The sequence below is a fragment of the Megalobrama amblycephala genome, linkage group LG4 (assembly GCF_018812025.1).
Source record: "Megalobrama amblycephala isolate DHTTF-2021 linkage group LG4, ASM1881202v1, whole genome shotgun sequence".
NCBI lineage: Eukaryota > Metazoa > Chordata > Actinopteri > Cypriniformes > Xenocyprididae > Megalobrama > Megalobrama amblycephala.
In genome coordinates, this window is record NC_063047.1 from 26014831 (window position 1) to 26042786 (window position 27956).

The window sequence follows — 27956 nt, forward strand, 5'->3', positions numbered from 1 at the left end:
ATCACCGATCCGGGCCGATTCCGATCCATGGCCGATCAATCGGTGCATCTCCAACAACAATTAGTTTTCTATCTATAAATATATCAAAACAGTTGTTTCCTTGTCTATTAAAATGTGTAATATATTAAAGCGTCTTTGGTGATTCCATGGTTTCTACAAGATAAAACCGGAAACCGAGGGTAACGCGGGTATGACGCAATTGACAGGCGACTCCTCACACGTCCCGGAGCCTTGGTTAAACTTGCAATTTTCTCACGATTTACAAATAATTGGAAACATTTGGGATATTGTAAGTACTCAAGCGAACAAAATATATAACACTGACCTAGTGGTTTTTGGATATTTTACTGCAAAAATATTACATCACCTTTAAAGGGTCAGTTCACCCAAACATGTAAATTCTGTTATCATTTACTCTCGTTTTTCCAATGTTCGGTGGAACATAAATGAAAATATTTTAAACAATGTCTCAGTGTTTGTTTTTTCTTCTCTCCATATAATGGAAGTCAGTAGTCACCAAAACTGTTTGTCTTTTCTGTTTCTAGCTAATTTGTATTCAAATAATTTATCTAGTTTTTACATACTGGCAATTAAACAAAATATAAGACAAGTATTAATATACCTCATACAATTGGTGTGACATTCATTTTACCTGAAATTTAGAAAAGTCTTTTAATTGACATTTAAAAGCTTAAAATGTGATGAAAATTATTAGTATAGCATTCTGGTGGTCAAAAGCTGATGGATTAATTTGCTAGATGATAAAGGGGCGTCACAGTTCACCCACTGACACATCTTCCTCACTCTCTCCCTATGTGGAATAAAGGCTGCAACATCGCGAATGTCAGATGTCTTTGTCTGAGCTGCATCCGATTATGTGACAGAAAATCGTGATAACACTCCCGCCACTGCAGCTGGAGGTCCGTCTAATCTGCGTCTCATAACATAGTGCGCAGCCTACCTAGTCAACATTTCAATCTGAAGTGCTCCAAACGCGATTACAATCCCCCAAAATGCTAGCTATTATAGATTTTATCACATCCATAGCGTTTATTAGATCAGATGACTGTTTATACATTATTTCAAAGATGCGTGTGTTGGTAGTTGACACACAACAGCTGGACAAGCTATCTGATCTACAGCTTAAAGGGATAGTTCACCCAAAAATTAAAATTCAGTCATCATAAGCGTACCCTAATGTCTTTTTAAACCTTTGCGATGTTCTTTCATCTGTGGAAGGTATTGAAGATATTTTAAGGAATATTGGGTTTTGGTGACCATCTATTGTACGGACAAAAACACTGAGGCGTTTCTCTAAATATCTTCATTTATATTCCATACAACAAAATCATACAATTTAGGAATAACATGAGGGTGAGTAAATGATGACAGATGTTCATTTTGGGGTGAACCCTTTAACTTAAACACTCACAGAATGACAGCTAGTATACACCTGCTGGCACCATTCAGTCACCACCCTAATCTACAGATAAAATATAAGCAAACAACCCCTAAATGACTGCGTGTCTTTCAAATCTCAAGCACGAACTAAACGTATGAGCTAATCACAGGCCAACTCCTAATGAACTCCGCCATCCCCTTGTTCGCCGCCCTTCTGCACTACAGTGAGGTAAAGGATACTTGTTGGACGGATCGTTGCGTAGATGTGTCCGGGGACTGTGATTCCTTGAGCAGCTGTAATATCTGCTGAAGTCCCTGCTCGTCGGGTTTCCACTGGCACTCCATCTTGTATGTCTGGAGTCTCTCGCGCTCTCTCTCTCTGTGTAGGCGCACAGATCTACACCCTTTCACATCAAATAACTGCCTCCACCTTGACCTTCAGCTTCAAGACCGGCTGTTATCGAGCGGAAGATGAGGAAAACGCCTCTGCGAGAGTTTACGGTGGATGGACCCGTGTGAAAATGAGCGTGTTTCGCGGGCGTTGGGCTGTTGGTGACGCTAGGCTAGCTTACATACATGGACTCAGTCTGGTCCGGATCACCGCACATCGACAGCGATAAGCCTCTGTGCGCGGCACTGCCCGGGTCCTAGCGCTCGTCGTGTCGCTGGACAGGATTTGCCGAGGAAACCCTACAATGACCCCGACGTAAACCCTGAAGAACCAGGGTTACAATCTTGGAAAACCTGGATATAGGTACCCTAATTTTGGGTGTGCTTTTTAGACCTAGAAAAAATGTAAAATAATAAAATCTTAAAGGATTAGTCTACTTTTAAATAAACTATTCCTGATAATTTACTCACCCCATTGTCATCCAAGATGTTCATGTCTTTCTTTCATCAGTCGAAAAGAAATTAAGGTTTTTGATGAAAACATTCCAGGATTATTCTCCATATAGTGGACTTCAATGGTCTCCAAACGGTTGAAGGTCAAAATTGCAGTTTCAGTGCAGCTTCAAAGGGCTTTAAACGATACCAGACGAGGAATAAGGGTCTTATTTAGCGAAACGATCGGTCATTTTCCAAAAAAAATACAACCGTTTATGCTTTATAAACACAAAATATCGCCTTGAACGTACTTCCGTTTCCGCATTCTTCAAAACGCTTACGCTGAATGTCCTACACCTTTACTATTCTACTTATGGAACGAACGCGGCACCCGTTTTGTTTTTTTCTGAATTTCTTAAAAAATTACACAATTTGAAAGCTGGGACTTTGTTTAATATCATAAGTAACCTGCTCTGTCTTGTCTGTCGACGTGTTGTCAGTGTCCTCTTTGCTCTGCGATGTATTTTTCACTGTGTGTGGCGTGACAGTGCCATGGCTTGTCGGACAAAGCAACATTAAGGGGGGCAGGTCTTTGCGAAGGGTCAATTAAAATTATATATATAAAATTATATTTATATATATAAAATTATATATATATATATATATATATATATACTTAATTTTAATTATATAAAATTAAAATTAAGTAAAAAAGAAATTTAAAGGCACAATGTAAGATTTTTACATTAAAATATCCAAAAACCACTTGGTGTTTATGTTTTGTTCAGCTGTGTACTTACATTATCCTAAATGTTTCCAAGAATTTGTAAATTCAGAGAAATTCACAATTTTAAATAGTGCCCGTCCCTCCCTTGTCACTTGTCGCCTGTCAATGACGTATTATCTGCGTTATCCCTGGTTTCTTTGTACTGCATAGTAACCATGGCAACAGACACGGACGGCTGCATAGCGTCTAGTGAAACGCTGTTGTTTCATTCAAACATTATGGACCATGGCAAGCAAACTTTGGGACAAAAGGAGAAATAAAACGAGGATCAATATCGGCGTGGTGTTTCCGAGATGGTGATCTTTGCGACAACTTTGACTTGACAGAGAAGCCGCTCTTGCACGTTATTAGACAAGGTAAGCAAATGTAGACTACATATAAGACTAATCAATGTTATATCTCAACACGATGAAATGTTAGAATATCATCAGTATGATATTCTAATGTTGATCTAGCTTACTGTTAGTCTCATACAGCCAACAAACTAATACATAGAATAACATTACAACTTTCAACACACTCAAATGCAGTTTAATATGATAGTGTAACGTGAGACCAAGTGAAACAGTGCTGCGTTACCTTAACAAATAAACTGAACTGTATTAGAAGAATTTCAGCTTTGCGAATAGTTCGGTAGAATGAAATGTCCTCATATCCCCCAAGCTCATTCACAGCGTCATCAATATACGCCTTTTTGTTTTGAAGAGTTTAGCGACCCCTAGCGGCGAAAAAAACATACTGTGCCTTTAAAAAAAATTAAATGAGTAAATAACAAAAGTAAGAATAATAATGTTAATAATAATTAAAACATAACAGTAAACACTATGTTAAATAATGTTCAGTAATGTCAAATAATATTTTACAAATATTTAGGCTATAATATTTATTTTTCACAGTGTAAATTGGGTCTTTATACATAAAAATGTATAATTGCCTATTAAATTTAGGGTGGGGGGGGGGGTCCTTCGCATGAGTACGATGGGGGTCCGTGGCATCTAAAAGATTGAAAACTATGGTAAAAACTGAAGCTCTGCTTGGGAATGTTTCGAGCATTTATTTTATTTACAATGCAAAATACAGTGAAATATCATTAATAACTATAAAATATACAGTAATGCAGATAAATACTCTTACATTATTTTTTTAATTAATGGAATTATATTAGCCTTCTTAAGACATATGACGTAACAATCAACGTTACATCGTCAAGTATGCCTGTCATATTTACAGCATTTACATTAACACACATGACGACAACTTAACGTTCTCTTTTTGCACACATTCACACCGATTAACCACCTCGGAGACGGAAAGTCATGTGAATGGTGCTTCCAGATGTGATGCCGTAGTCTTGTAACTTATTGCCAGCCTCCAGTTGTCTGCCGTTGAAAACCAGTCGCTGCTGATCCTTGGGGACTCTCTCTTTCTGGAAGATCTTAGTCTGGAGCTGATCTACGGTCTCATTGACATCAACATCAAAAGTTTTGGTCTGGCCCTTCTCGTTCTTGACGAACACTTGGAAAGGTCCAGGTTTTGAGATTAGCAGCATCACCACTGAGCCTGAGCACAAACCGTAACTGCTGAGGCTTCTGGAATCATCATCAAGGCTGATACGGTGACCGTTTTCGCTAGAAAGCTTCTGTTTGCTGTTAGGAGGCACACTGAAGAGATGAGAAATGAGCTGCTTGAGTTCACCAACTGTGGTATTATCTCTCACCTCCAGCGACCTCACATCTCCGCCCAATAGTTTTATTTTCAGTTCCATTGCCTGAAATGAGATAAAATATAAAAGCATTAGAACAATTACAACTTCAACATACTCATTTAAAACTGGAGATTAGCGTTATTAATGTGCAATATTTTCATAATAGGCTATGCTTACCGAGCTGGGTTGTGCAAATACTACGGCTTTCGCTGAAATGCTTTCTTGAATAAGTCTTGTAGTAAGTCTCACCGAAATCAACTAGTGTGTATCTGTCACAGTGAGCAGAGGCATGAATATTTATATAAAGCAGCGACTCAAGCCCCGCCTCTTTCGTTTTCGATAAACTTACTCAGTCACTTTCTGTTTCCATTCTCACTTATTTGCTGATGTAAGTCCTGAGAAATCATTGATCAACTCGATGTTCAGTGCAAATAAACAATAGCCTACATACAGTATAGCCTATAAACACATTTATTCAGTTAAATTAAAAAAAATAATGGTAAATCTCGTTTACTATATCCAATATTTTTTGGATCGGACTGGAAAGGTTATGTTTATGGTTATAAAAAAATAAAGCCTAAAAATAACCATTAGAGAACGTTCTGTATGCTGTAGGTTCTTTTTAGGTTATTACAAAAACATCCATGCAACCTCAGCATTGTGGAAAAGTTAAAACGCTAGGAGAACGTTCTGTGTTTGCTGGGTTTTTATTGTAATCTACATTAACAACAGTGCATATCAACATAGATGTTTCATAAACATAAAATGAATAAATATAAAGGTTTTTTTTTTTTTAAAAAACAGTCATCTACCTGAGAGTTTCATTTATACATAACAGGAAACAAATCATTGGAATGAGAAGGCATTCCAATGATCACGTGATCGGGGAAATCCATGTAAGCACGTCATACAGAAAGCAAATACACCTTACACATTGCATGTAAAGGTGCACAACAGGCCCTATCTGTTATTCTAGATGACAATTTTGTTTATGTAGGCTATTTAATACTGTTTGTTTATTGCCTGATACAATTTTCCCTAAATGTTCTTAAGACGCTTTTGACATCAAAACAGATACATGGCTACAAAAATAAGTTAAAAGTTTATTTATCAATTATTTTGGATGGATTTTTCAACGTGTCAATACATGACATAAAAAGTTTCCTGATTTTAGAAGTGTTTTCATTAATACCTGACAGCTGTGAGACCCTAAAAACAAATCTTTTTATGTTTTACTACATCATTCTGTCATGACAAATTACTGATACTTTAGAAGATAATTATTTATAATGCTGTTTTTCTTATATTTAACCCTCATACATTCCTCATGTCACTCATGGTCATTTGGACCCCACACATTTACAGAGCGATTGTATACAAATATAATTTTTTTAATTCAAAAGATTGAAAAAGGAGTTTCTCGATATTTATTTATTTGACATTTGCTGGTTAGAAGAAAACCTCAAATCAAGTGTAATGACCATATATATCCAGCAGAGGCCCATAGAGATACATTCATTTTTCTGGATGTGGCCAACTGCTCCTATCACAACTTATATATATAAACATTATAAAATACATAAAATCAGTATTTTTGTGAAAGGTTAAAATTTGTTGTTGTTTGTAGGTGTTTTGAAGTGTCTGTTTTTGCAAAAATGCCACAAATTTGCAAAAAATATAGCTAAAATACCTCTAAAAAAACTTGAGTCAGATTGTATTCACAAATTACAATAAACCAAATGTAAAAAGAAAAAACATTAACTAAATATAAAATAAATAAATAAATAAAACTAGTAATAAGCAATGAAAAAGTGTGTGTGTGTGTGTGTGTGTGTGTGTGTGTGTGTGTGTGTGTGTGTGTGTTATGTCTCACCTCTTCATATCTGCATTTTTGGCTGGTTTTGTTTGCCAAATTCTATGCAAATGCTGTCTGTTGCAATCACACTTGTGTGTGTGAGTGAGCATGTTTGTTTCACATTGCATTTGTACTCTAGTACCAGGCCTTCATTCCTGTGAGAAAATTTTCAGATTTATGCTGGATTTACTGATTTTATCTAAAAAATAAAAATAATAGTTTCATCTTTCCCATTCACTTTCAATGTGGCGTCCTTTCAGACACGGAAGACCATGAGTGTGATTTTTTTTCTTTTTTTTTTTCTTTTTTTTGTACATTCCTTCAAAACAACCGAATCAAGCCCAGTTTGTGTGTGTGTGTGTGTGTGTGTGTGTTTGTGTGTTTAGATAGATATTGCAACAAAAGTCAAAAAATCTCATGCCACTAAGATGAAGGGAACAATGTTTTTTTAATGAGGGAAACATCAAATGAGGACCCCAAAGACCATATGAGGGTTAAAATAGGTTTTCCTAGCCTATATGAAGTATTGAGTTATGGTCTCAGAACAGTGAAAGTGAACATAACATGTGAAGGCCATGGTAACCCAATACTCAGAATTTGTCCTCTGCATTTAACCCATCCAAGTTAGTGAACACATACAGCAAACCATGATACACACCTGGAGCAGTGGGCAGCCATTATGTTGTGGCACCAGGTAGCGATTGGGGGTAACACCTCAGTTATTTCCTGCTGGTGAATCAAACCAGCAATCTTTGGGTTATCAGTCGGACTCGCTGACCATTACTGCCTAATGGTATGAGATGGTTTTATGGAAAGTAAGTGATAATGTCTTAATTTTGATCAAACACAAAGAAAATTAATGAACATACATTTGTGATCAGCTTCTATTCATTTCAAAATGGAAATATCTAGACTATAATGCAATATGATATTTCATATCCGATCCATAATATAAAAATGTTTGTTTGAAATTAGTAATGCTGCTGTTTTGTGTTTAGCAGTTACTTATTCCATATTTTATCAATTTATTCAATTGTTCAATTTATTCAAATAAATAGCCTATTCTAATATCAGACATGTTTGGCCTAGGTAGTTAATCTTATAGACAGCGACTAAAAAGTGTCTTTCAGTAGGAATGTTTTATATTTTGGCATGTTTAGTAGGGCATTCCACATTTTCTTGACATGAAGGGACTGCTGACACACCCTGTAAAAAATATTTTTATTTAAACATTTTTAGTTAAAACATTTTTATTTTTAACTACATATTTCTGCCATGATAAATAGTGACACTTTAAAAGATAATTCATTATAATGCTGTTTTCCTTACAAAATAGGTTTTACTCTGAAGTATTGAGCTATGGTCTGAGGACAGATAGTTTTATGAGAAGTGATAATGTCATAATTTTGATCAAACAAAAAGAAAATTAATTAACACATTTGTGATCAGATCCTATTCTTTTCAAAATTGAAATACATAGACTAATTTTAATACAATATGATATTTTACATCCAGTGATCCACAATATGAAAATGTTTGTTTGAAATTATTCGTTTCTGTTTTGTGTTTACCAGTCATTCAAATACAAAGTCGATAAAACATGCACAATGCACAGGAGTGGTATTTACATTTTATTTACAACGTGAAAATATAATGCATAACATTCAAAACAACAAAGGGCACATATGTAGGAAAGGAACTTTAAACTGGAACTGTGAGAAAGGATTATGCTTATTTATACATTTATTCAGTTACATGATGAATACATTAAATCACAACTTAACTAGCCTGAATATTCTAATATCGGGGGAATTTCAGAAAGCAGGTTATGTGACACCTGGGTATGATTAAGAGTAAGCAAGTGAGCAAACGGATAACCTCACATTTCGATTCCAAAAACTTTCAGGGTATGTAAATAGCCATAGCAACTTACTCTCTGAACACAACCTGATCTTCTTAAATAATTAGCAATAATTAGCTGTGCTGTAATCATTTAGTGTCAGCAGTGTCATTTTCGAGAAAACCCTTTGAAATTACATAAAACACTGCTGAAAGTCATAAATATTATAGTATATGTTGTAAAGGTTGAAGAGGTTAAATGAAAACATTGAAAAAATGATTGCACAACCACCAAATAGGTGGCGATGCGCACTGCACTAAGTAGGTTATGTAAATCGGCATTAAACAAAAGAATAAGGAAGTAGAATGACGCGCTTTCTTAGCATTTGTTTCCATTGTGAAGCATAATTCTGTGTTGAGAATGTCTTGTGTGTTAACCAGGAACAAACTCTGGGTTGGCTGAGGCTGAACTTACTCCCGGACGCGTTTTTGGAACCAGCATAGCTCGAGTAAGCAAGGTTTGGGTTAATCAACCGAGAGTTCAGGGTATATGTGACGGTAAGTTAACCTTGTTTTCTGGAATACCCCCCAGACATGTTAGACCTATAGATACATTTAGAGATCATCTTAGAGAGCGACTAAAAAGTGTCTTTCAGTAGGACTATTATATTTTGGCATGTTTAGTCATTAATAAATAGTTGGATCATTAATGAATCCTGGTCATGCTGATCAACTCCATTAACCACCTCGGAGACGAAGAGTCATGAAAATGGTGTTTCCAGATGTGATGCCGTAGTCTTGCAACTTCTTGCCAGCCTCTAGTTGTTTGCGGTTGCAAGTCAGACACTGCTGATCCTTGGGGACTCTCTCTTTCTGGACGATCTTAGTCTGGAGCTGATCTACGGTCTCATTGACATCAACATCATAGGTTTTGGTCTGACCCTTCTCGTTAACGACGAACACTTGGAAAGGTACAGGGTTCGAAGGTACGGGGTTTGTGATGAGCAGCATCACCACTGAGCCCGAGTTCAAACCGCAACTGCTGAGGCTTTTGGAAACATCATCAAGACTGATACGGTGACCGTTTTCGCTAGAAAGCTTCTGTTTGTTAGGAGGCACATTGAAGTGATGAGAAATGAGCTGCTTGAGTTCACCAACTGTGGCATTATCTCTCACCTCCAGCGACCTCACATCTCCATTCATTAGTTTTATTTTCAGTTCCATTGCCTGACATGAGATGAAATATAAAAGCATTAGAACTAGGCTACTACAATCATATAGCTTATTTATTTAAAGATTAGCGTTAATATTAATGTCCAATATTTTCATAATAGGTAGGGCCTGTGCTATGCGACTTACCGAGCTGGGTTGTGCAAATAGGCTGCTACGGCTTTCACTGAATTACTTTCTTCAATAAGTCTTGTAGTAAGTCACACCATAATGTGTGAGGGATGAATATTTATAAAGCATCAACTCAAGCCCCGCCTCAAAGTGTTTCGTTTCTGAAAACGTAGTCACTTTCTGTTTCCATTCTCACTTATTTGCTGATGTAAGTCCTGAGACATCATTGATCAACATGATGTTCAGTGCAAATAAACAATAGGCTACATACAGTATTGCCTATAAAACATTTTTTTCAGTTAAATAAAAAAAAAAAAAAAGATTAACCTAAATAAATCTCATTTAGGCTACTTTATCAACAATATTTGGATCCCAGAATGTTCTGGAAAGGTTATGTTTATGGTTATAAAAATAAAACCTAAAAATAACCATTAGAGAACGTTCTGTATGCTGTAGGTTCTTTTTAGGTAATTACAAAAACATCCATGCAACCTCAGCATTGTGGAAAGGTTAAACGCTAAAAGGAACGTTCTGTGTTTGATGGGTATTGGCCTGTTTGTTTAATCTACATTAACAATAGTGTGTTTTAGGGCTGTAACGATATGCGATATGAAACCGAAATCGCGATACGCAGGTCCACGAACCTGTATCGCGATGTGAGAAGGCAAAATCGCGACACACCCCTTCCAACTCCCAGAGTTATCCTTCCTGTCCAGATCCAATGCTACCACATTTTTAAATTACTATAAGTATTATCGTAGATGGTGTGTCTCAATCAGCTCTCTAGTTCAGTAAGTGTTTCGGGCACACATTGAATCTTGCAAGGTTTAAACGTTTCTCATGTCAGTCTCTTGCATGGTCGCGTGAGAAAAGTCGTGGCTTTCTTTCACCGCAGTGCACAGCAACAGCTGTGCTCACAGAAAAGCAAAAGACGCTTGCGATGCTTTGCTTTAAGAAGTTCTGTGGGCCCGTTCACATATTGCGTCTTTTCCGCGTGCAAGTCAGTTATTATTTTCAAATGTAGCTGCGCGGCAGGCGCGCTCATAATGGGATCAACGCGGTCGCGACGCGCATGCAATTCCCAACTTCTCAGAATGCCGCAAGCGCACCGCAGGTCGTGTGACAAGAATCAACCGATCAGCTATGGCCTTTCCGTAACAAAACATCAAAAGCTCAGCCGAACAGCTGATCATAGCTGATCATAGCTGTACATGGTGGTTTTTATATCTTATCTCCATCAATATATCTCGTAGTAAAACTAATGCAAGGGCTAGAAATCATTTATCCTTTGCAGAAACATCCTGATCCTCTTGGAGAGCTCAGTTCATGGTTGCATAGCAACGACCGACGCCACAGGAGCGCAAGCGCTTTGGAAAGAAGGAGAAGCGGTGCAGCCGCGCCTTCCACGCGCTTTTAGACGCGATATGTGAACGGCCCCTATTCATAATTCTAAGTTCATGTTAAATTTAACATGTTCAACTGTTCAACTGTTAATTTGAATACAGAAGGTTTTTATTAAAATTTTATATTTATTTATTTTATTGAAATGTGATCTTGTATGTACAACAAGGAAAATTATTTGTTGTTAATTAATTATTAGTTTTTTTAATAAATCTTGTTTGAATTTCAGTTTCATTTTGTTCAAAATATCGTGATACGTATCGTATCGTGAACTCCGTATCGAGATACGTATCGTATCGTGACCTGAGCGTATCGTTACACCCCTAGTGTGTTTATTAACATAGATGTTTCATAAACATAAAAATGAGTAAACAAATGTAATAGTTTTTTAAACAGTCTACCTGAGAGTTTCATTTAGACATAACAGGAAAACAGATCATTGGAATGAGAAGGCATTCCACATTATCACGTGATCGGGGAAATCCAGGTAAGTGAAGCACGTCATACAGAAAGCAAATAGGCTACACCTTGCATACCCATTGCATGATAAGGTGCACAATAAGCCCAACTGTTATAGTGTTGACAATCTTGTTTATAGTGCAGTTCTGTGTTCATTGCCTGGGATAAGCTTTTCTCTAAATGTTCTTAAGACGCTTCTGACGTTAAAACAGATGCCAACAAAACATTGAAAAAATTTATATAAAATGTATATATATATATATATATATATATATATATATATATATATATATATATATATATATATATATATAAATGAGCTAGGCTATATATAACTAATTTTTCTCTCAACTACACATATGCTGTGTTTTGGGGGATATGTGGTACTTTTTTAACTATTTACCACAAAATTACTCAACTACATCATTAGCTTGAATATGAAATATTAAATCTTTCTGAAAAAAATAGATTTAACAAAAATTGTTTCTGGATATTGATCTAGGTGTTGGAGGCAGAATTCTGCCACCTGCTGGTTAGAAGACACCTAAATTAAAATGTAATGACCATATACAGTCAAACCAAAAATTATTCAGACATTTTGGGTGCAGGACACTGTAGTTCATTTATGTAAGTGGGGATTGCAAAATAAAGTTAACTGTGACATATTATACCCAAAAATTCTTCATACAGTGGACTACCAGTAAAATTGATTGACCAAAAATTATTCAGACACTTTGACCTGGCCATGTTTTGCTTAAGTGTTATCTGACATAATTAAGATTATTTTTTCTGACACAGTTTAACTCTGAGATCTTGTCATATTTTAATTTTTTAAACTATAGTGAATAAACTGTATTAATGAATGAAATGTGTCTGAATAAATTTTGGTTTGACTGTATATCCAGCAGAGGCCTATAGAGATATATTCATTTTTTTCTGGATGTGGCCAGCTGCTCCTATCACAACTTTTTTGAAGCATTTTGTGAATATATATTTAAACATCATACAACCCGATTCCAAAAAAGTTGGGACACTGTACAAATTGTGAATAAAAACAGAATGCAATGATGTGGAAGTTTCAAATTTCAATATTTTATTCAGAATACAACATAGATGATATATCAAATGTTTAAACTGAGAAAATGTATAATTTTAAGGGAAAAATAAGTTGATTTTAAATTTCATGGCATCAACACATCTCAAAAAAAAGTTGGGACAAGGCCATGTTTACCACTGTGTGGCATCCCCTCTTCTTTTTATAACAGTCTGCAAACGTCTGGGGACTGAGGAGACAAGTTGCTCAAGTTTAGGAATAGGAATGTTGTCCCATTCTTGTCTAATACAGGCTTCTAGTCGCTCAACTGTCTTAGGTCTTGTCGCATCTTCCTCTTTATGATGCGCCAAATGTTTTCTATGGGTGAAGGATCTGGACTGCAGGCTGGTCATTTCAGTACACGGATCCTTCTTCTACGCAGCCATGATGTTGTAATTGATGCAGTATGTGGTCTGGCATTGTCATGCTGGAAAATGCAAGGTCTTCCCTGAAAGAGACGACGTCTAGATAGGAGCATATGTTGTTCTAGAACTTGGATATACCTTTCAGCATTGATGGTGCCTTTCCAGATGTGTAAGCTGCCCATGCCACACGCACTCATGCAACCCCATACCATCAGAGATGCAGGCTTCTGAACTGAGCGCTGATAACTTGGGTTGTCCTTGTCCTCTTTAGTCCGGATGACATGGCGTCCCAGTTTTCCAAAAAGAACTTCAAATTTTGATTCGTCTGACTACAGAACAGTTTTCCACTTTGCCACAGTCCATTTTAAATGAGCCTTGGCCCAGAGAAAACGCCTGCGCTTCTGGATCATGTTTAGATATGGCTTCTTTTTTGACCTATAGAGTTTTAGCCAGCAACAGCTAATGGCACGGTGGATTGTGTTCACCGACAATGTTTTCTGGAAGCATTCCTGAGCCCATGTTGTGATTTCCATTACAGTAGCATTCCTGCATGTGATGCAGTGCCGTCTAAGGGCCCGAAGATCACGGGCATCCAGTATGGTTTTCCGGCCTTGACCCTTATGCACTGAGATTGTTCCAGATTCTCTGAATCTTTGGATGATATTATGCACTGTAGATGATGATAACTTCAAACTCTTTGCAATTTTTCTCTGAGAAACTCTTTTCTGATATTGCTCCACTATTTTTCACCGCAGCATTGGGGGAATTGGTGATCCTCTGCCCATCTTGACTTCTGAGAGACACTGCCACTCTGAGAGGCTCTTTTTATGCCCAACCATGTTGCCAGTTGACCTAATAAGTTGCAAATTGGTCCTCCAGCTGTTCCTTATATGTACTTTTAACTTTTCCGGCCTCTTATTGCTACCTGTCCCAACTTTTTTGGAATGCGTAGCTCTCATGAAATCAAAAATATATTCTATTGTGAATAAAATATAAGTTTATGAGATTTGTAAATTATTGCATTCCTTTTTTATTCACAATTTGTACAGTGTCCCAACTTTTTTGGAATCGGGTTTGTATATTAAAATCAATATTTTTGTGAAAGGTTAGAATTTTTTTGTTGTTTTTAGGTGTATTTGTATTAACAAATTATTTATTTCATTAAACCAAATGTAAACCAAATGTAAAAAAATAAAATAAAAATAAAAAATAAAAACTTGGGAAAAATACATTATTTTAAAAATTTGTAAATAAAACCAATAGCAATTAAGCAGAAATGAAGAGGTGTTGTGTGTGTGTGTGTGTGTGTGTGTGTGTGTGTGTGTGTGTGTGACTGCACGTGTGTTAGGTCTCATCTCTTCATATCTGCATTTGTTCTACATTTTTGGCTGATTTTGTTTTGTCAAATTCTAAATAAATCCTGTCTGTTGCAGTCACACTTGTGTGTGTGCGTGTGTGTGTGTGTGAGTGAGCATGTTTGCTCCACATTGCATTTGTGCTCTACTACCAGGCCTTAATTTCTGTGTGAAAATGTTCCTATTTATGCTGGATTTATTGATTTTATTTTTTAAAAAAAAAGAAGAAAAAAAAGATAAATAACAAAAAGCACTTCATTTCCCTTTCGCCTTTCCCATTCACTTTCAATGTGTGGTTGGTTCAAACCCTGAAGACCATGAGTATGACCATGTGTTTTTTTTTGTTGTTGTTGTTGTTGTTGTTTTTTTAACATAGCCTGCCTTCAGAATGACCAAAAAAAGCCATTTCCATTGAGTGTGTTTAGATAGATAATGCTACTAAAATCACAATCTCATACCACTAAGATGAAGGGAACAATGTTTTTTAATGAGGGAAACATCAAATGAGGACCCCAAAGACCATATAAGGGTTGAAATAGGTTTTACTATATGAAGGATTGAGTTATGGTCTGAGGAGGTCAGATGGTTTTATGGAAAGTAAGTGATAATGTAATGTCATAATTTTGATCAAATAAAAAGAAAATTAATGAACATACATTTGTGATCAGCTCCTATTCATTTCAAAATGGAAATACCTAGACTACTGTATTAATACAATATGATATTTCACATCCAGTGATCCATAATCTAAAAATGTTTGTTTGAAATTATCAGTAATACTGCTGTTTTGTGTTTAACAGTTCCTCCATAGTACGTTGTTTAAAAAAAAAGCACAATGCACAGGACTGGTATTTATATTTTATTAACGTAAAAATATAATGCATAACATTCATAACAACAAAGGGTAACCAGCACATTTGTTGGAACATTAAACTGGAACATTATGAGAAAGGATTATGCTTATTCCATATTTTATCAGTTTATTCAATTACATGATGAATACATTAAATCACAATCTAAACGATCCCCCGGGTTCACAGACAAGGCTTAAGATCTAGTCCCAGACTAAAATTTATGTTTGAGCTGTTTTAACTGGAAGCATCTTAAAATATGTCAGTGTCATTTTGTCTCAAGATGCACACCATTTTTTTTTTTTTGACAGCAAGTTTATAAAATATACTTAAATGTCCTAATTTAACTAAAGCCTATCTTGGCTTAACCTAAATCCTGTTTGTGATACCGGGCCTAAATATTTTAATCTCAGATATATTAGACCTATAGGTAAATTTATATAAACAATATAAATGTATAAATAAAAACCTATAGGTAAATTTATATAGACAGAGACTAAAAAGTGTCTTTCAGTAGGACCTTTTTTAAATATATAGCCTATATTTTGGCATGTTTAGTGTTTAGTCATTAATAAATAGTTGGACCAATAATGAATCCTGGTAGCGCTGATCTCCTCAATTAACCACCTCGGAGACGGAGAGTCATGTGAATGGTGCTTCCAGATGTGATGCCGTAGTCTTGCAACTTCTTGCCAGCCTCCAGTTGTCTGCCGTTGTAAATCAGTCGCTGCTGATCCTTGGGGACTCTCTCTTTCTGGAAGATCTTAGTCTGGAGCTGATCTACGGTCTCATTGACATCAACATCATAGGTTTTGATCTTGTCCTTCTCGTTCTTGACGAACACTTGGAAAGGTCCAGGTTTTGAGATGAGCAGCATCACCACTGAGCCTGAGCACAAACCGTAACTGCTGAGGCTTCTGGAATCATCATCAAGGCTGATACGGTGACCGTTTTCGCTAGAAAGCTTCTGTTTGCTGTTAGGAGGCACACTGAAGAGATGAGAAATGAGCTGCTTGAGTTCACCAACTGTGGCATTATCTCTCACCTCCAGCGACCTCACATCTCCACCCAATAGTTTTATTTTCAGTTCCATTTCCTGACATGAGATAAAATATAAAAGCATTAGAACTATTACAACATCAACATGCTTATTTAAAACTGGAGATTAGCGTTAATATTAATGTGCAATATTTTCATAAGCTGTGCTTACCGAGCTGGGTTGTGCAAATAGGCTACTACGGCTGAAATGCTTTCTTGAATAAGTCTTGTAGTAAGTCTCACCGAAATCAAGTGTGTCTCTGTCACAGTGAGCAGAGGCATGAATATTTATATAAAGCATCAACTCAAGCCCCGCCTCTTTCGTTTTCGATAAACTTACTCAGTCACTTTCTGTTTCCATTCTCACTTATTTGCTGATGTAAGTCCTGAGAAATCATTGATCAACTCGATGTTCAGTGCAAAATAAACAATAGGCTACATACAGTATAGCCTATAAACACATTTATTCAGTTAAATTAAAAAAATAATGGTAAATCTCGTTTACTTTATCCAATATTTTTTGGATCGGACTGGAAAGGTTATGTTTATGGTTATAAAAAAATAAAGCCTAAAAATAACCATTAGAGAACGTTCTGTTTGCTGTAGGTTCTTTTTAGGTTATTACAAAAACATCCATGCAACCTCAGCATTGTGGAAAAGTTAAAACGCTAGGAGAACGTTCTGTGTTTGCTGAGTTTTTATTGTAATCTACATTAACAACAGTGCATATCAACATAGATGTTTCATAAACATAAAATGAATAAATATAAAGGTTTTTTTTTTTTTTAAAAACAGTCATCTACCTGAGAGTTTCATTTATACATAACAGGAAAACAAATCATTGGAATGAGAAGGCATTCCAATGATCACGTGATCGGGGAAATCCATGTAAGCACGTCATACAGAAAGCAAATACACCTTACACATTGCATGTAAAGGTGCACAACAGGCCCTATCTGTTATTCTAGATGACAATTTTGTTTATGTAGGCTATTTAATACTGTTTGTTTATTGCCTGATACAATTTTCCCTAAATGTTCTTAAGACGCTTTTGACATCAAAACAGATACATGGCTACAAAAATAAGTTCAAAGTTTATTTATCAATTATTTTGGATGCATTTTTCAACGTGTCAATACATGACACAAAAAGTTTCCTGATTTTAGAAGTGTTTTCATTAATACCTGACAGAAGGGACAGCTGTGAGACCCTAAAAACAAATCTTTTTATATTTTACTACATCATTCTGCCATGACAAATTACTTTAGAAGATAATTTTTTATAATGCTGTTTTTCTTATATTTAACCCTCATACATTCCTCATGTCACTCATGGTCATTTGGACCCCACATATTTGAGCGATTGTATAAAAATATATTTTTTGTAATTCAAAAGATGAAGTGAGTGAGCATGTTTGTTTCACGAGTGAGCATGTTTGTTTCACGTTGCATTTGTACTCTAGTACCAGGCCTTCATTCCTGTGAGAAAATTTTCAGATTTATGCTGGATTTACTGATTTTATCTAAAGATAAAAATAATAGTTTCGTCTTTCCCATTCACTTTCAATGTGGGGTCCGTTCAGACACGGAAGACCATGAGTGTGATTTTTTTTTTATTCTTTTGTTTGTACATTCCTTCAAAACAACCGAATCAAGCCCAGGTTTTTTGTGTGTGTGTGTGTTTGTGTGTTTAGATAGATATTGCAACAAAAGTCAAAAAATCTCATGCCACTAAGATGAAGGGAACCATGTTTTTTAATGAGGGAAACATCAAATGAGGACCCCAAAGACCATATGAGGGTTAAAATAGGTTTTCCTAGCCTATATGAAGCATTGAGTTATGGTCTCAGAACAGTGAAAGTGAACATAACATGTGAAGGCCATGGTAACCCAATACTCTGAATTTAACCCATCCAAGTTAGTGAACACACACAGCAAACCATGGTACACACCTGGAGCAGTGGGCAGCCATTATGTTGTGGCACCAGGTAGCGATTGGGGGTAACACCTCAGTTATTTCCTGCTGGTGAATCAAACCAGCAATCTTTGGGTTATCAGTCGGACTCGCTGACCATTACTGCCTAATGGTTAGTGAGATGGTTTTATGGAAAGTAAGTGATAATGTCTTAATTTTGATCAAATACAAAGAAAATGAATGAACATACATTTGTGATCAGCTCCTATTCATTTCAAAATGGAAATATCTAGACTATAATGCAATATGATATTTCACATCCGATCCATAATATAAAATGTTTGTTTGAAAGTAGTAATGCTGCTGTTTTGTGTTTACCAGTTACTTATTCCATATTTTATCAATTTATTCAATTATGAATACATTAAATAATTTAAAATAAATAGCCTATTCTAATATCAGACATGTTTGGCCTACAATTATAGTTAATCTTATCTAGACAGTGACTAAAAAGTGTCTTTCAGTAGGAATGTTTTATATTTTGGCATGTTTAGTAGGGCATTCCACATTTTCTTGACATGAAGGGACTGCTGACACACCCTATAAAAAATATTTTTATTTAAACATTTTTAGTTAAAACATTTTTATTTTTAACTACATATTTCTGTCATGATAAATAGTGACACTTTAAAAGATAATTCATTATAATGCTGTTTTCCTTACAAAATAGGTTTTACTCTGAAGTATTGAGCTATGGTCTGAGGACATATAGTTTTATGAGAAGTGATAATGTCATAATTTTGATCAAATAAAAAGAAAATTAATTAACACATTTGTGATCAGCTTCTATTCTTTTCAAAATGGAAATACATAGACTAATTTTAATACAATATGATATTTTACATTCAGTGATCCACAATATGAAAATGTTTGTTTGAAATGATTAGTTGCAGTTTTGTGTTTACCAGTTACTCCATACAAAGTCGATAAAACATGCACAATGCACAGGAGTGGTATTTACATTTTATTTACAACGTAAAAATATAATGCATAACATAACAACAATGGGCACATATGTAGGAAAGGAACATGATGAATACATTAAATCACAACTTAACTAGCCTGAATATTCTAATATCGGGGGAATTTCAGAAAGCAGGTTATGTGACACCTGGGTATGATTAAGAGTAAGCAAGTGAGCAAACGGATAACCTCACATTTCGATTCCAAAAACTTTCAGGGTATGTAAATAGCCATAGCAACTTACTCTCTGAACACAACCTGATCTTCTTAAATAATTAGCAATTTGGATATTGGATATTTGGCCTACCCAAATTGAAAAAATTATAAAAATTATATAAATAAATAAATAAATTATAGTATATGTTGTCTGTGCTGTAATACCAACAATGTTGTCTGTGCTGTAAACCCCCCCCCCCCAAAAAAAGTTTTTTTTTTTTTGGTTATTATTTCTTTTTTGAAAAAAATATTGATTCAGCACCTGCAGACAGTTCAGTTTTGATTGTTTATTTTAGATTTCAACAAACACTGGAAAAAAGAATTTTGTCTCTATCATGTTGTATGCAAGAGTTATTCAAATGCACCTGAAGGGAAGAATATTACTTTTTTATGTAATTTCCGCTTTATGTAATTTCCTCCTATCCAAATCTAAAGTATAGCCTAGTGTCATTTTAGAGAAAACCCTTTGAAATTACATAAAACTCTGCTGAAAGTGATAAATATTATAGTGTAGAGGTTGAATAGGTTAAATGAAAACATTGAAAAAAATGATTGCACAACCACCAAATAGATGTACACTAAGTAGGTTATGTAAATCGGTATTAAACAAAAGAATAAGGAAGTAGAATGACGCGCTTTCTTAGCATTTGTTTCCATTGTGAAGCATCATTCTCTGTTGTGCTGAGAACGTCTTGTGTGTTAACCAGGAACAAACTCTGGGTTGGCTGAGGCTGAACTTACTCCTGGATGCGTTTTTGGAACCAGCATAGCTCGAGTAAGCAAGGTTTGGGTTAATCAACCGAGAGTTCAGGGTATATGTGACGGTAAGTTAACCTTGTTTTCTGGAATACCCCCAGACATGTTAGGCCAGAAACATTTAGAGATCATCTTATCTAGAGAGCGACTAAAAAATGTCTTTCAGTAGGACTATTATATTTTGGCATGTTTAGTCATTAATAAATAGTTGGATCATTAATGAATCCTGGTCACGCTGATCTACTCCATTAACCACCTCGGAGACGAAGAGTCATAAAAATGGTGCTTCCAGATGTGATGCCGTAGTCTTGCAACTTCTTGCCAGCCTCCAGTTGTTTGCTGTTGCAAGTCAGACACTGCTGATCCTTGGGGACTCTCTCTTTCTGGAAGATCTTAGTCTGGAGCTGATCTACGGTCTCATTGACATCAACATCATAGGTTTTGGTCTGGCCATTCACGTTCTTGACGAACACTTGGAAAGGTCCAGGTTTTGAGATGAGCAGCATCACCACTGAGCCTGAGCACAAACCGTAACTGCTGAGGCTTCTGGAATCATCATCAAGGCTGATACGGTGACCGTTTTCGCTAGAAAGCTTCTGTTTGCTGTTAGGAGGCACACTGAAGAGATGAGAAATGAGCTGCTTGAGTTCACCAACTGTGGCATTATCTCTCACCTCCAGCGACCTCACATCTCCGCCCAATAGTTTTATTTTCAGTTCCATTGCCTGACATGAGATAAAATATAAAAGCATTAGAACAACTACAACATCAACATGCTTGTTTAAAACTGGAGATAAGCGATAATATTAATGTCCAGTATTTTCATAAGCTATGCTTACCGAGCTGGGTTGTGCAAATAGGCTACTACGGCTTTCGCTGAAATGCTTGTAGTAAGTCACACAGAAATCAACTAGTGTGTCTGTCACAGTGAGCAGAGGCATGAATATTTATATAAAGCATCAACTCAAGCCCCGCCTCAAAGTATTGTTTCGTTTTCGACAAACTTACTCAGTCACTTTCTGTTTCCATTCTCACTTAATCACTGATGTATGTCCTGAGAAATCATTGATCAACATGATGTTCAAATAAATGTGCAAATAAACAATGGGCTACATATTATATAAAACACATTTATTCAGTTAAATTTAAAAATAAAGATTAGCCTAAATCTCGTTTACTTTATGCAAAAATATTTGGATCCCAGAATGTGCCTGAAAGGTTATGTTTATAAAATAAAACCTAAAAATAACCATAAGAGAACGTTCTGTATGCTATAGGTTCTTTTTAGGCTATTACAAAAACATCCATGCAACCTCAGCATTGTGGAAAAGTTATATGGAAACGGTTCTGTTTTCTGGGAATATGCCTATTTGTTTAATGTGATCAATAACAATAGTGTGTTTACTAACATGTTTCATAAACATAAAAATGAATAAACAAATGCAACAGTTTTTAAACAGTCATCTACCTGAGAGTTTCATTTAGACATAACAGGAAAACAGATCATTGGAATGAGAAGGCATTCCACATAATCACGTGATCGAGGTAATCCAGGTAAGTGAAGCACGTCATACAGAAAGCAAATACACCTTACACTGCATGTAAGGCATAACAGGCCCTACCTGTTATTCTAGATAACAATGTTGTTTATGTAGACAATTTATAATGCTGTTTGTGTTTATTGCCTGGGATAAGCTTTTCTCTAAATGTTCTTAAGACGCTTTTGACGTCAAAACAGATACATGGCTACAAAACTGAAGTATTTAGTTTATTTATCAATTATTTTGGATGCATTGTTCAACAGGTAGCCTATACATGATATTGAAATGACATCCTGGTTTTATAAGTGTTTATTAATAGGCTACCTGACACAGAAGTGACAGCTGCGAGACCCTAAAAACATATTTCGTCATGACAAATTAGTGATACTTTAAAAGATAATTATTTATAATGCTGTTTTTCTTAGATTTAACCCTTATACGCTCCTCATTTCCCTTTGCACATGGTATTATTTCGGGTACATTCGGACCCCACACATTTACAGAGCGATTGTATAAAAAAATATACATTTGTTAAAATATGAATTATACATAAATTATTTACTTCTCGACTACACATATGCTGTTTTGGCAGATATGTGGTACTTTTTACCTATTTACCACAAAATGATTCAACTATCATTAGCTTGCATATGAAATATTAAATCTTTCTGAAAACGTACTTTGATTACGATCTAAATTAAATATGAGTTGTTTCTGGATATTGACCTAGGTGTTAGAGGCAGAATTCTGCCACCTGCTGGTTAGAAGAAAACCTAAAATCAAGTGTAATGACCATATGCAGAGAACCATAGAGATCCATTCATTTTTCTGGATGTGGCCAACTGCTCATATCACAACTTTTTTATGCATATTTTGTAAATATATATTTAAATATTATAAAATACATTAAAATCGGTATTTTTGTGAAAGGTTAGAATTTGGTGTTGTTTTTTAAGGGTGTATTGAAGTGTCTGTTTTTACCACAATTTGCAAAAATATAACTAAAATGCAACCAAAAAAACGTAAGAGTCAGATTGTATTCACAATTGAATCATTTCAATAAACCAAATGTAAAAAATCACTAACTTTACAATAAGAAATTATTAAAATATATGTAAATATAACCATATCAATAAGCAGAAATGAACAGGAGTTTGAGGAATGAGGACCCCAAAGACCATATGAGGATTGAAATAGGTTTTACTATATGAAGTATTGAGTTATGGTCTGAGAAGGTCAGATGGTTTTATGGAAAGTGATAATGTAATGTCATAATTTTGATAAAATAAAAAGAAAATTAATGAACATACATTTATGATCAGCTCCTATTCATTTCAAAATGGAAATACCTAGACTATTCATACAATATGATATTTCACATCCAGTGATCCATAATATAAAAATGTTTGTTTGAAATTATCAGTAATACTGCTGTTTTGTGTTTACCAGTTCCTCCATAAGTTGATAAAAAAAAGCACAATGCACAGGACTGGTATTTATATTTTATTAATGTAAAAATATAATGCATAACATTCATAACAACAAAGGGTAGCCAGCACATTTGTTGGAACATTAAACTGGAACATTATGAGAAAGGATTATGCTTATTCCATATTTTATCAGTTTATTCAGTTACATGATGAATACATTAAATTACAATCTAAACGATCCCCCGGGTTCACAGACAAGGCTTAAGATCTAGTCCCAGACTAAAATTTATGTTTGAGCTGTTTTAACTGGAAGCATCTTATTATGTCAGTGTCATTTTGTCTCAAGATGCACACCAGTAATGTTTTTTTTTTTTTTCTACGGCAAGTTTATAAAAGATACTTAAATGTCCTAATTGAACTAAAGCATATAATCTTGTCTTAACCTAAATCCTTTCCTACCAGGCCTAAATATTTTAATCTCAGATATATTAGACCTATAGGTAAATTTCTATAAATAATATAAATGTATAAATAAAAACCTATAGGTAAATTTCTATAAATAATATAGACAGAGACTAAAAAGTGTCTTTCAGTAGGACTTTTTAAAATATATATTAATATATAAAATATATATTAATAAATAGTTGGACCAATAATGAATCCTGGCAGCGCTGATCTCCTCAATTAACCACCTCGGAGACGGAAAGTCATGTGAATGGTGCTTCCAGATGTGATGCCGTAGTCTTGCAACTTCTTGCCAGCCTCCAGTTGTCTGCCGTTGTAAATCAGTCGATACTGATCCTTGGGGACTCTCTCTTTCTGGAAGATCTTAGTCTGGAGCTGATCTACGGTCTCATTGACATCAACATCAAAAGTTTTGGTCTGGCCCTTCTCGTTCTTGACGAACACTTGGAAAGGTCCAGGTTTTGAGATGAGCAGCATCACCACTGAGCCTGAGCACAAACCGTAACTGCTGAGGCTTCTGGAATCATCATCAAGGCTGACACGGTGACCGTTTTCGCTAGAAAGCTTCTGTTTGCTGTTAGGAGGCACACTGAAGAGATGAGAAATGAGCTGCTTGAGTTCACCAACTGTGGCATTATCTCTCACCTCCAGCGACCTCACATCTCCGCCCAATAGTTTTATTTTCAGTTCCATTGCCTGACATGAGATAAAATATAAAAGCATTAGAACAATTACAACATCAACATACTCATTTAAAACTGGAGATTAGCGTTAATATTAATGTGCAATATTTTCATAATAGGCTATGCTTACCGAGCTGGGTTGTGCAAATACTACGGCTTTCGCTGAAATGCTTTCTTGAATAAGTCTTGTAGTAAGTCTCACGACTCTCACCGAAATCAACTAATGTGTCTCTGTCACAGTGAGCAGAGGCATGAATATTTATATAAAGCATCAACTCAAGCCCCGCCTCAAAGTATTGTTTCGTTTCTGAAAACTTTCTCAGTCACTTTCTGTTTCCATTCTCACTTATTCGCTGATGTATCGACAGGTCGTTCAGCGCAGCTATCTGATTAATCAACAGCACATTCCTGTTCAGTAACATCAAATCATATATATTTACGCCAATAATTCCCAATGTCATTTATATAGACTATATTAGACAAACAATAAACGTATTCAACATCACGGAATTTCCCACGATCACGTGATGTAAAGGCACATAAAGCAAAACAAATCCAACATTCTCAGCAGATATGTTCTTAGTCTTATTCTTCAAATGTTTTCTGATTATTCTCTTCTGTCTTATAGTTTTATTGCATTCACATTTGCTTCGTTAATCAAATTATGATTATCCTGTAATATGCCCTTCTTGTTGGTTCCTTACTTTATTTAAATAATTTCTATTTGTTTGTTGTTGTTTTTTTCTATCTCTAAAGGCAGTGTTAAAAAGTTTGGAACATTACCACACTCTAGACACAGCACAATTGATATATAAAATAAATATTTATTATAACAAATTCAGAGCCAGTGTTACATTTCAGTCAGAACTCAGTGTGTTTAAGCATAGCAGATCTCTCTTCTCTCTTTGGTAGAGGGATGTTACCTACATTAAAAAAGAAAGATTGATTATTCATGAGTAGTACACAGATTCAATTGGTTGGTTAACTTTATTGCTTTGCACATTTTTTTTTTTTTCTCGACGACACCTTTGTTCTACTCAGATGGACAAACAGAAACTGAAACAGTGAATCAAAGCTCAGGCTTAAGTTTCTAAAAGCCCCATTTCTTCCATCTCTGGTAAATTCATTAAATACAAAATGTCAGAATAGCTTTTTTTTTTACCTGGAGGTGCAACAAAATACTCCTCAACTGTGTTTTTGGCCAGCTGGAGCAACTCCTCTGCACATTCACCCTCTGTTACAGTATCAGCTCTCAAATACAGGTCTCTGTGCACAACATGAAGTTCAAAATAAAAGTTTACCTTCTATAAAATGGTGATATGTTGACACTGTACAATGAGCAAACATACTTGGAGTGGTTGGGGAGATCAGGGCTGTAACCATCATTTTGCACTGACATATTAAAATATATTATCAGACAACCAAAGAAAACACCAACAATATAGGGCTTGTGTTATTTCAGTCGTCAAAACTGACCAGAAGTCGTATCGAGAACAACTAGTAAACTGTCAGTTGTGTAACTTTTATGAGTTGATCTGAGCTTCATTGAATACCTGTCCTCTAGAACTGAATCCATTGGATCTACACCATCAGTATTGATGACATGAAGCTGATCAGCAAATCGAATTGCTTTCTCCAGACAGTCCACCCCTTCTTTGCTGCCGAAGTCAACAAGGGCTAATCTCTCCAATTTGTCCACTAAGTCTGGTGAGACTCTTGTTGCCTGCAAAGAAAAGTTAAACATGGTTATATTGTTACTTATTTTAGGAAAATAAAATCAACTCTCAATAAAAAAATAAATAAATAAATAATATATATATATATATATATATATATATATATATATATATAAATCCTTTAAATACAAAGAAGAATTATTTGTATTACTCAAAAAGTAAAAATTGCATCACTCTGTAAATGCTTTTATAATAAAGAAATAATATTCTTACTACATTAGCATAATTATGTTCAGCCTATTTTGGCCAAGTACATTTACCATTTAATATATCAATAGAATTTAACATTTTTGTAGTAATTGTAGCAAAAGCATTTGCATAAAAAAAATGCATACATTCAGATTTAAAAATAAATGTATAACAACACAGCTACAGATTAAAAAATAATTTGGACTCCTTTTAGAATATATAGTAGTCAACATTTGAAGTGGATCAAAAAGTTCATCAAAGTTGTCCTAAGACAAGAGCGGGTATTGAATTTTGGTTTTAGGACAACTTTGATGAAAGGTTTTGATCCACTTAAAATGTTGACTGCTGTATTTTGCACGTGAAGAAAACAAAAAGATGTAATACAGAGAAATGATTAACACGTGCTCATACTAGATCAGATAAAGTACGGAAATTAAATGCTGTCGAGGTACTCTGGAATACACTTTTGATTTTAACTTGCCTTAATAACTTAGCCGTATGTTAAAGATCAGATAAGTGAAATTACTGAAATATTGTAATGTACCTGATCAACCACAGGTTTCAGACCCGTAGATGTACTGGTTTGATTAATAAGATTCATAGGATCATAGAATTAATACTTCATTGAGAATACAACATGTTACAGGGTACTGAGATATAAGAACAATAACAACAATCATCGCCGTTCAAGCAAAAGTTTTTCACATAAATTTAAATGTGATGTCGTTGAGTGCTGCTCAGAGGTGCGTTTCCCAAAGCGAACTATGGTCGCAAGTTCCGTCGTTACCAATAGAGTTCAATGGGACTTACGACCATGGTTCACCAACGATGCTTTCGGGAAACGCACCCCAGATTGTGTTATTCTGCTGCCCTCTACTGTGAAGTTCAAGAAACAATGCACAGAATACGTCAAAGTAAAGCTAGATATATCTTCATGAGGGCTTCTGTTATCATGCGCCAGTGGTGCTTAGTTTTGTCAACTAGGTGAAATATTTGGTCACGTTGCAAAAATTTGAGGGATGCACATCTTAACCCACTGTCCGCTAGCCTACTGTATGTGTGGAGAATAAAACATAAGTTGCAGCATAAAACGTGTGTGCAAAAAAAGGCATTACCGGTGGAAGTTGATTTTCATTTATGGGCTCCCATGAGGGTACCTGAGGAACCTGAAGAGTAGAATAGGGTGCGGAATATTTATATACGTATTGGATAATATGTTTAAAAGCAAATATCTGTTCACGTATCAGTGGGTTAATTTATATCTTAAACATTTAGTCATCCCAACACAACGGTCTGCAAATGAATCGCGTTTTACCTTGGAATCCCAGGCAGAGTTACTTGATTCCCGTTTTAATATCCATCGGGACCAGGACGTTCTGCTGGGCGATACAGTGGCGCTTAGAGCGGACAGCTTCAATACTCCACACCGAGGATGCGCAGGCCGCCGCAGCGCCCTAGAAGCTCGTGCTGCACATTTACAGAACATGTTAAAATCACGTTCCTAAAACGGTCACGTTGTTGTGAGCGTTAAGTCAGTTAAAATGCGATTATATGGATGTTTGTATTCCTGTGTACTCCTAACTACAGACGTCCTACCACAAAAAAAAAAAAAAATTCTACATTTCCGGTAAGGTGCAGTTTTTAAAGTTCATGACGTATCTTTTCAGAGGAGGTGTGTTTGGGACACC

General features: G+C 35.5%; 5 protein-coding genes across 13 annotated transcripts in view; all 5 read right to left on the reverse strand.

The window, feature by feature from the left end:
- The window catches only part of tnpo1 (transportin 1), a 40236-nt gene extending 38214 nt beyond the window's left edge, over window positions 1–2022 (reverse strand). For 2 of the 3 annotated variants that reach the window (XR_007184634.1, XM_048188583.1), the window contains exon 1: window positions 1642–2019. Coding sequence is in view for 2 of the 3 variants with exons in the window: in XM_048188583.1 (XP_048044540.1) it covers window positions 1642–1746 (105 nt within the window). In the remaining variant the exon portion in view is untranslated. Of the gene's footprint in view, window positions 1–1641 lie in introns of all 3 variants that reach the window. The other variant, XM_048188584.1, reaches the window with a different exon arrangement.
- Window positions 2023–4047: 2025 nt separating this feature from the next.
- LOC125267193 (polyubiquitin-like) lies at window positions 4048–24558 on the reverse strand. Of its 7 annotated transcripts, none has more exons than XM_048188588.1 (2): window positions 16488–16631; window positions 4048–4781 (listed from the first exon to the last, which is right to left on the reverse strand). In XM_048188588.1, exons 1-2 carry the CDS (start codon window positions 16614–16616, stop codon window positions 4305–4307), a joined length of 606 nt encoding a protein of 201 aa, XP_048044545.1. In that variant the 5' UTR covers window positions 16617–16631; the 3' UTR covers window positions 4048–4304. The 7 variants fall into 7 exon arrangements, with proteins under 7 accessions (XP_048044545.1, XP_048044550.1, XP_048044547.1 ...); XM_048188593.1 differs by lacking the exon at window positions 16488–16631 and adding an exon at window positions 9772–9823; XM_048188590.1 differs by lacking the exon at window positions 16488–16631 and adding an exon at window positions 4896–5373.
- On the reverse strand, window positions 19241–24615 carry LOC125267191 (polyubiquitin-like). The gene is made up of 3 exons (XM_048188585.1): window positions 24517–24615; window positions 21064–21111; window positions 19241–20949 (listed from the first exon to the last, which is right to left on the reverse strand). The coding sequence occupies exons 1-3, from the start codon at window positions 24613–24615 to the stop codon at window positions 20473–20475; spliced, it is 624 nt and encodes a 207-aa protein (XP_048044542.1). The 3' UTR covers window positions 19241–20472.
- LOC125267195 (polyubiquitin-like) lies at window positions 23256–24613 on the reverse strand. Its single transcript, XM_048188595.1, has 2 exons — window positions 24474–24613; window positions 23256–24356 (listed from the first exon to the last, which is right to left on the reverse strand). The coding sequence occupies exon 2, from the start codon at window positions 24351–24353 to the stop codon at window positions 23880–23882; it is 474 nt and encodes a 157-aa protein (XP_048044552.1). The 5' UTR covers window positions 24354–24356; window positions 24474–24613; the 3' UTR covers window positions 23256–23879.
- Window positions 24616–25147: 532 nt separating the features above from the next.
- On the reverse strand, window positions 25148–27931 carry gatc (glutamyl-tRNA amidotransferase subunit C). The gene is made up of 5 exons (XM_048188594.1): window positions 27584–27931; window positions 27384–27434; window positions 25897–26066; window positions 25506–25609; window positions 25148–25266 (listed from the first exon to the last, which is right to left on the reverse strand). The coding sequence occupies exons 1-5, from the start codon at window positions 27752–27754 to the stop codon at window positions 25205–25207; spliced, it is 558 nt and encodes a 185-aa protein (XP_048044551.1). The 5' UTR covers window positions 27755–27931; the 3' UTR covers window positions 25148–25204.
- Between the last annotated feature and the right edge of the window lie 25 nt (window positions 27932–27956).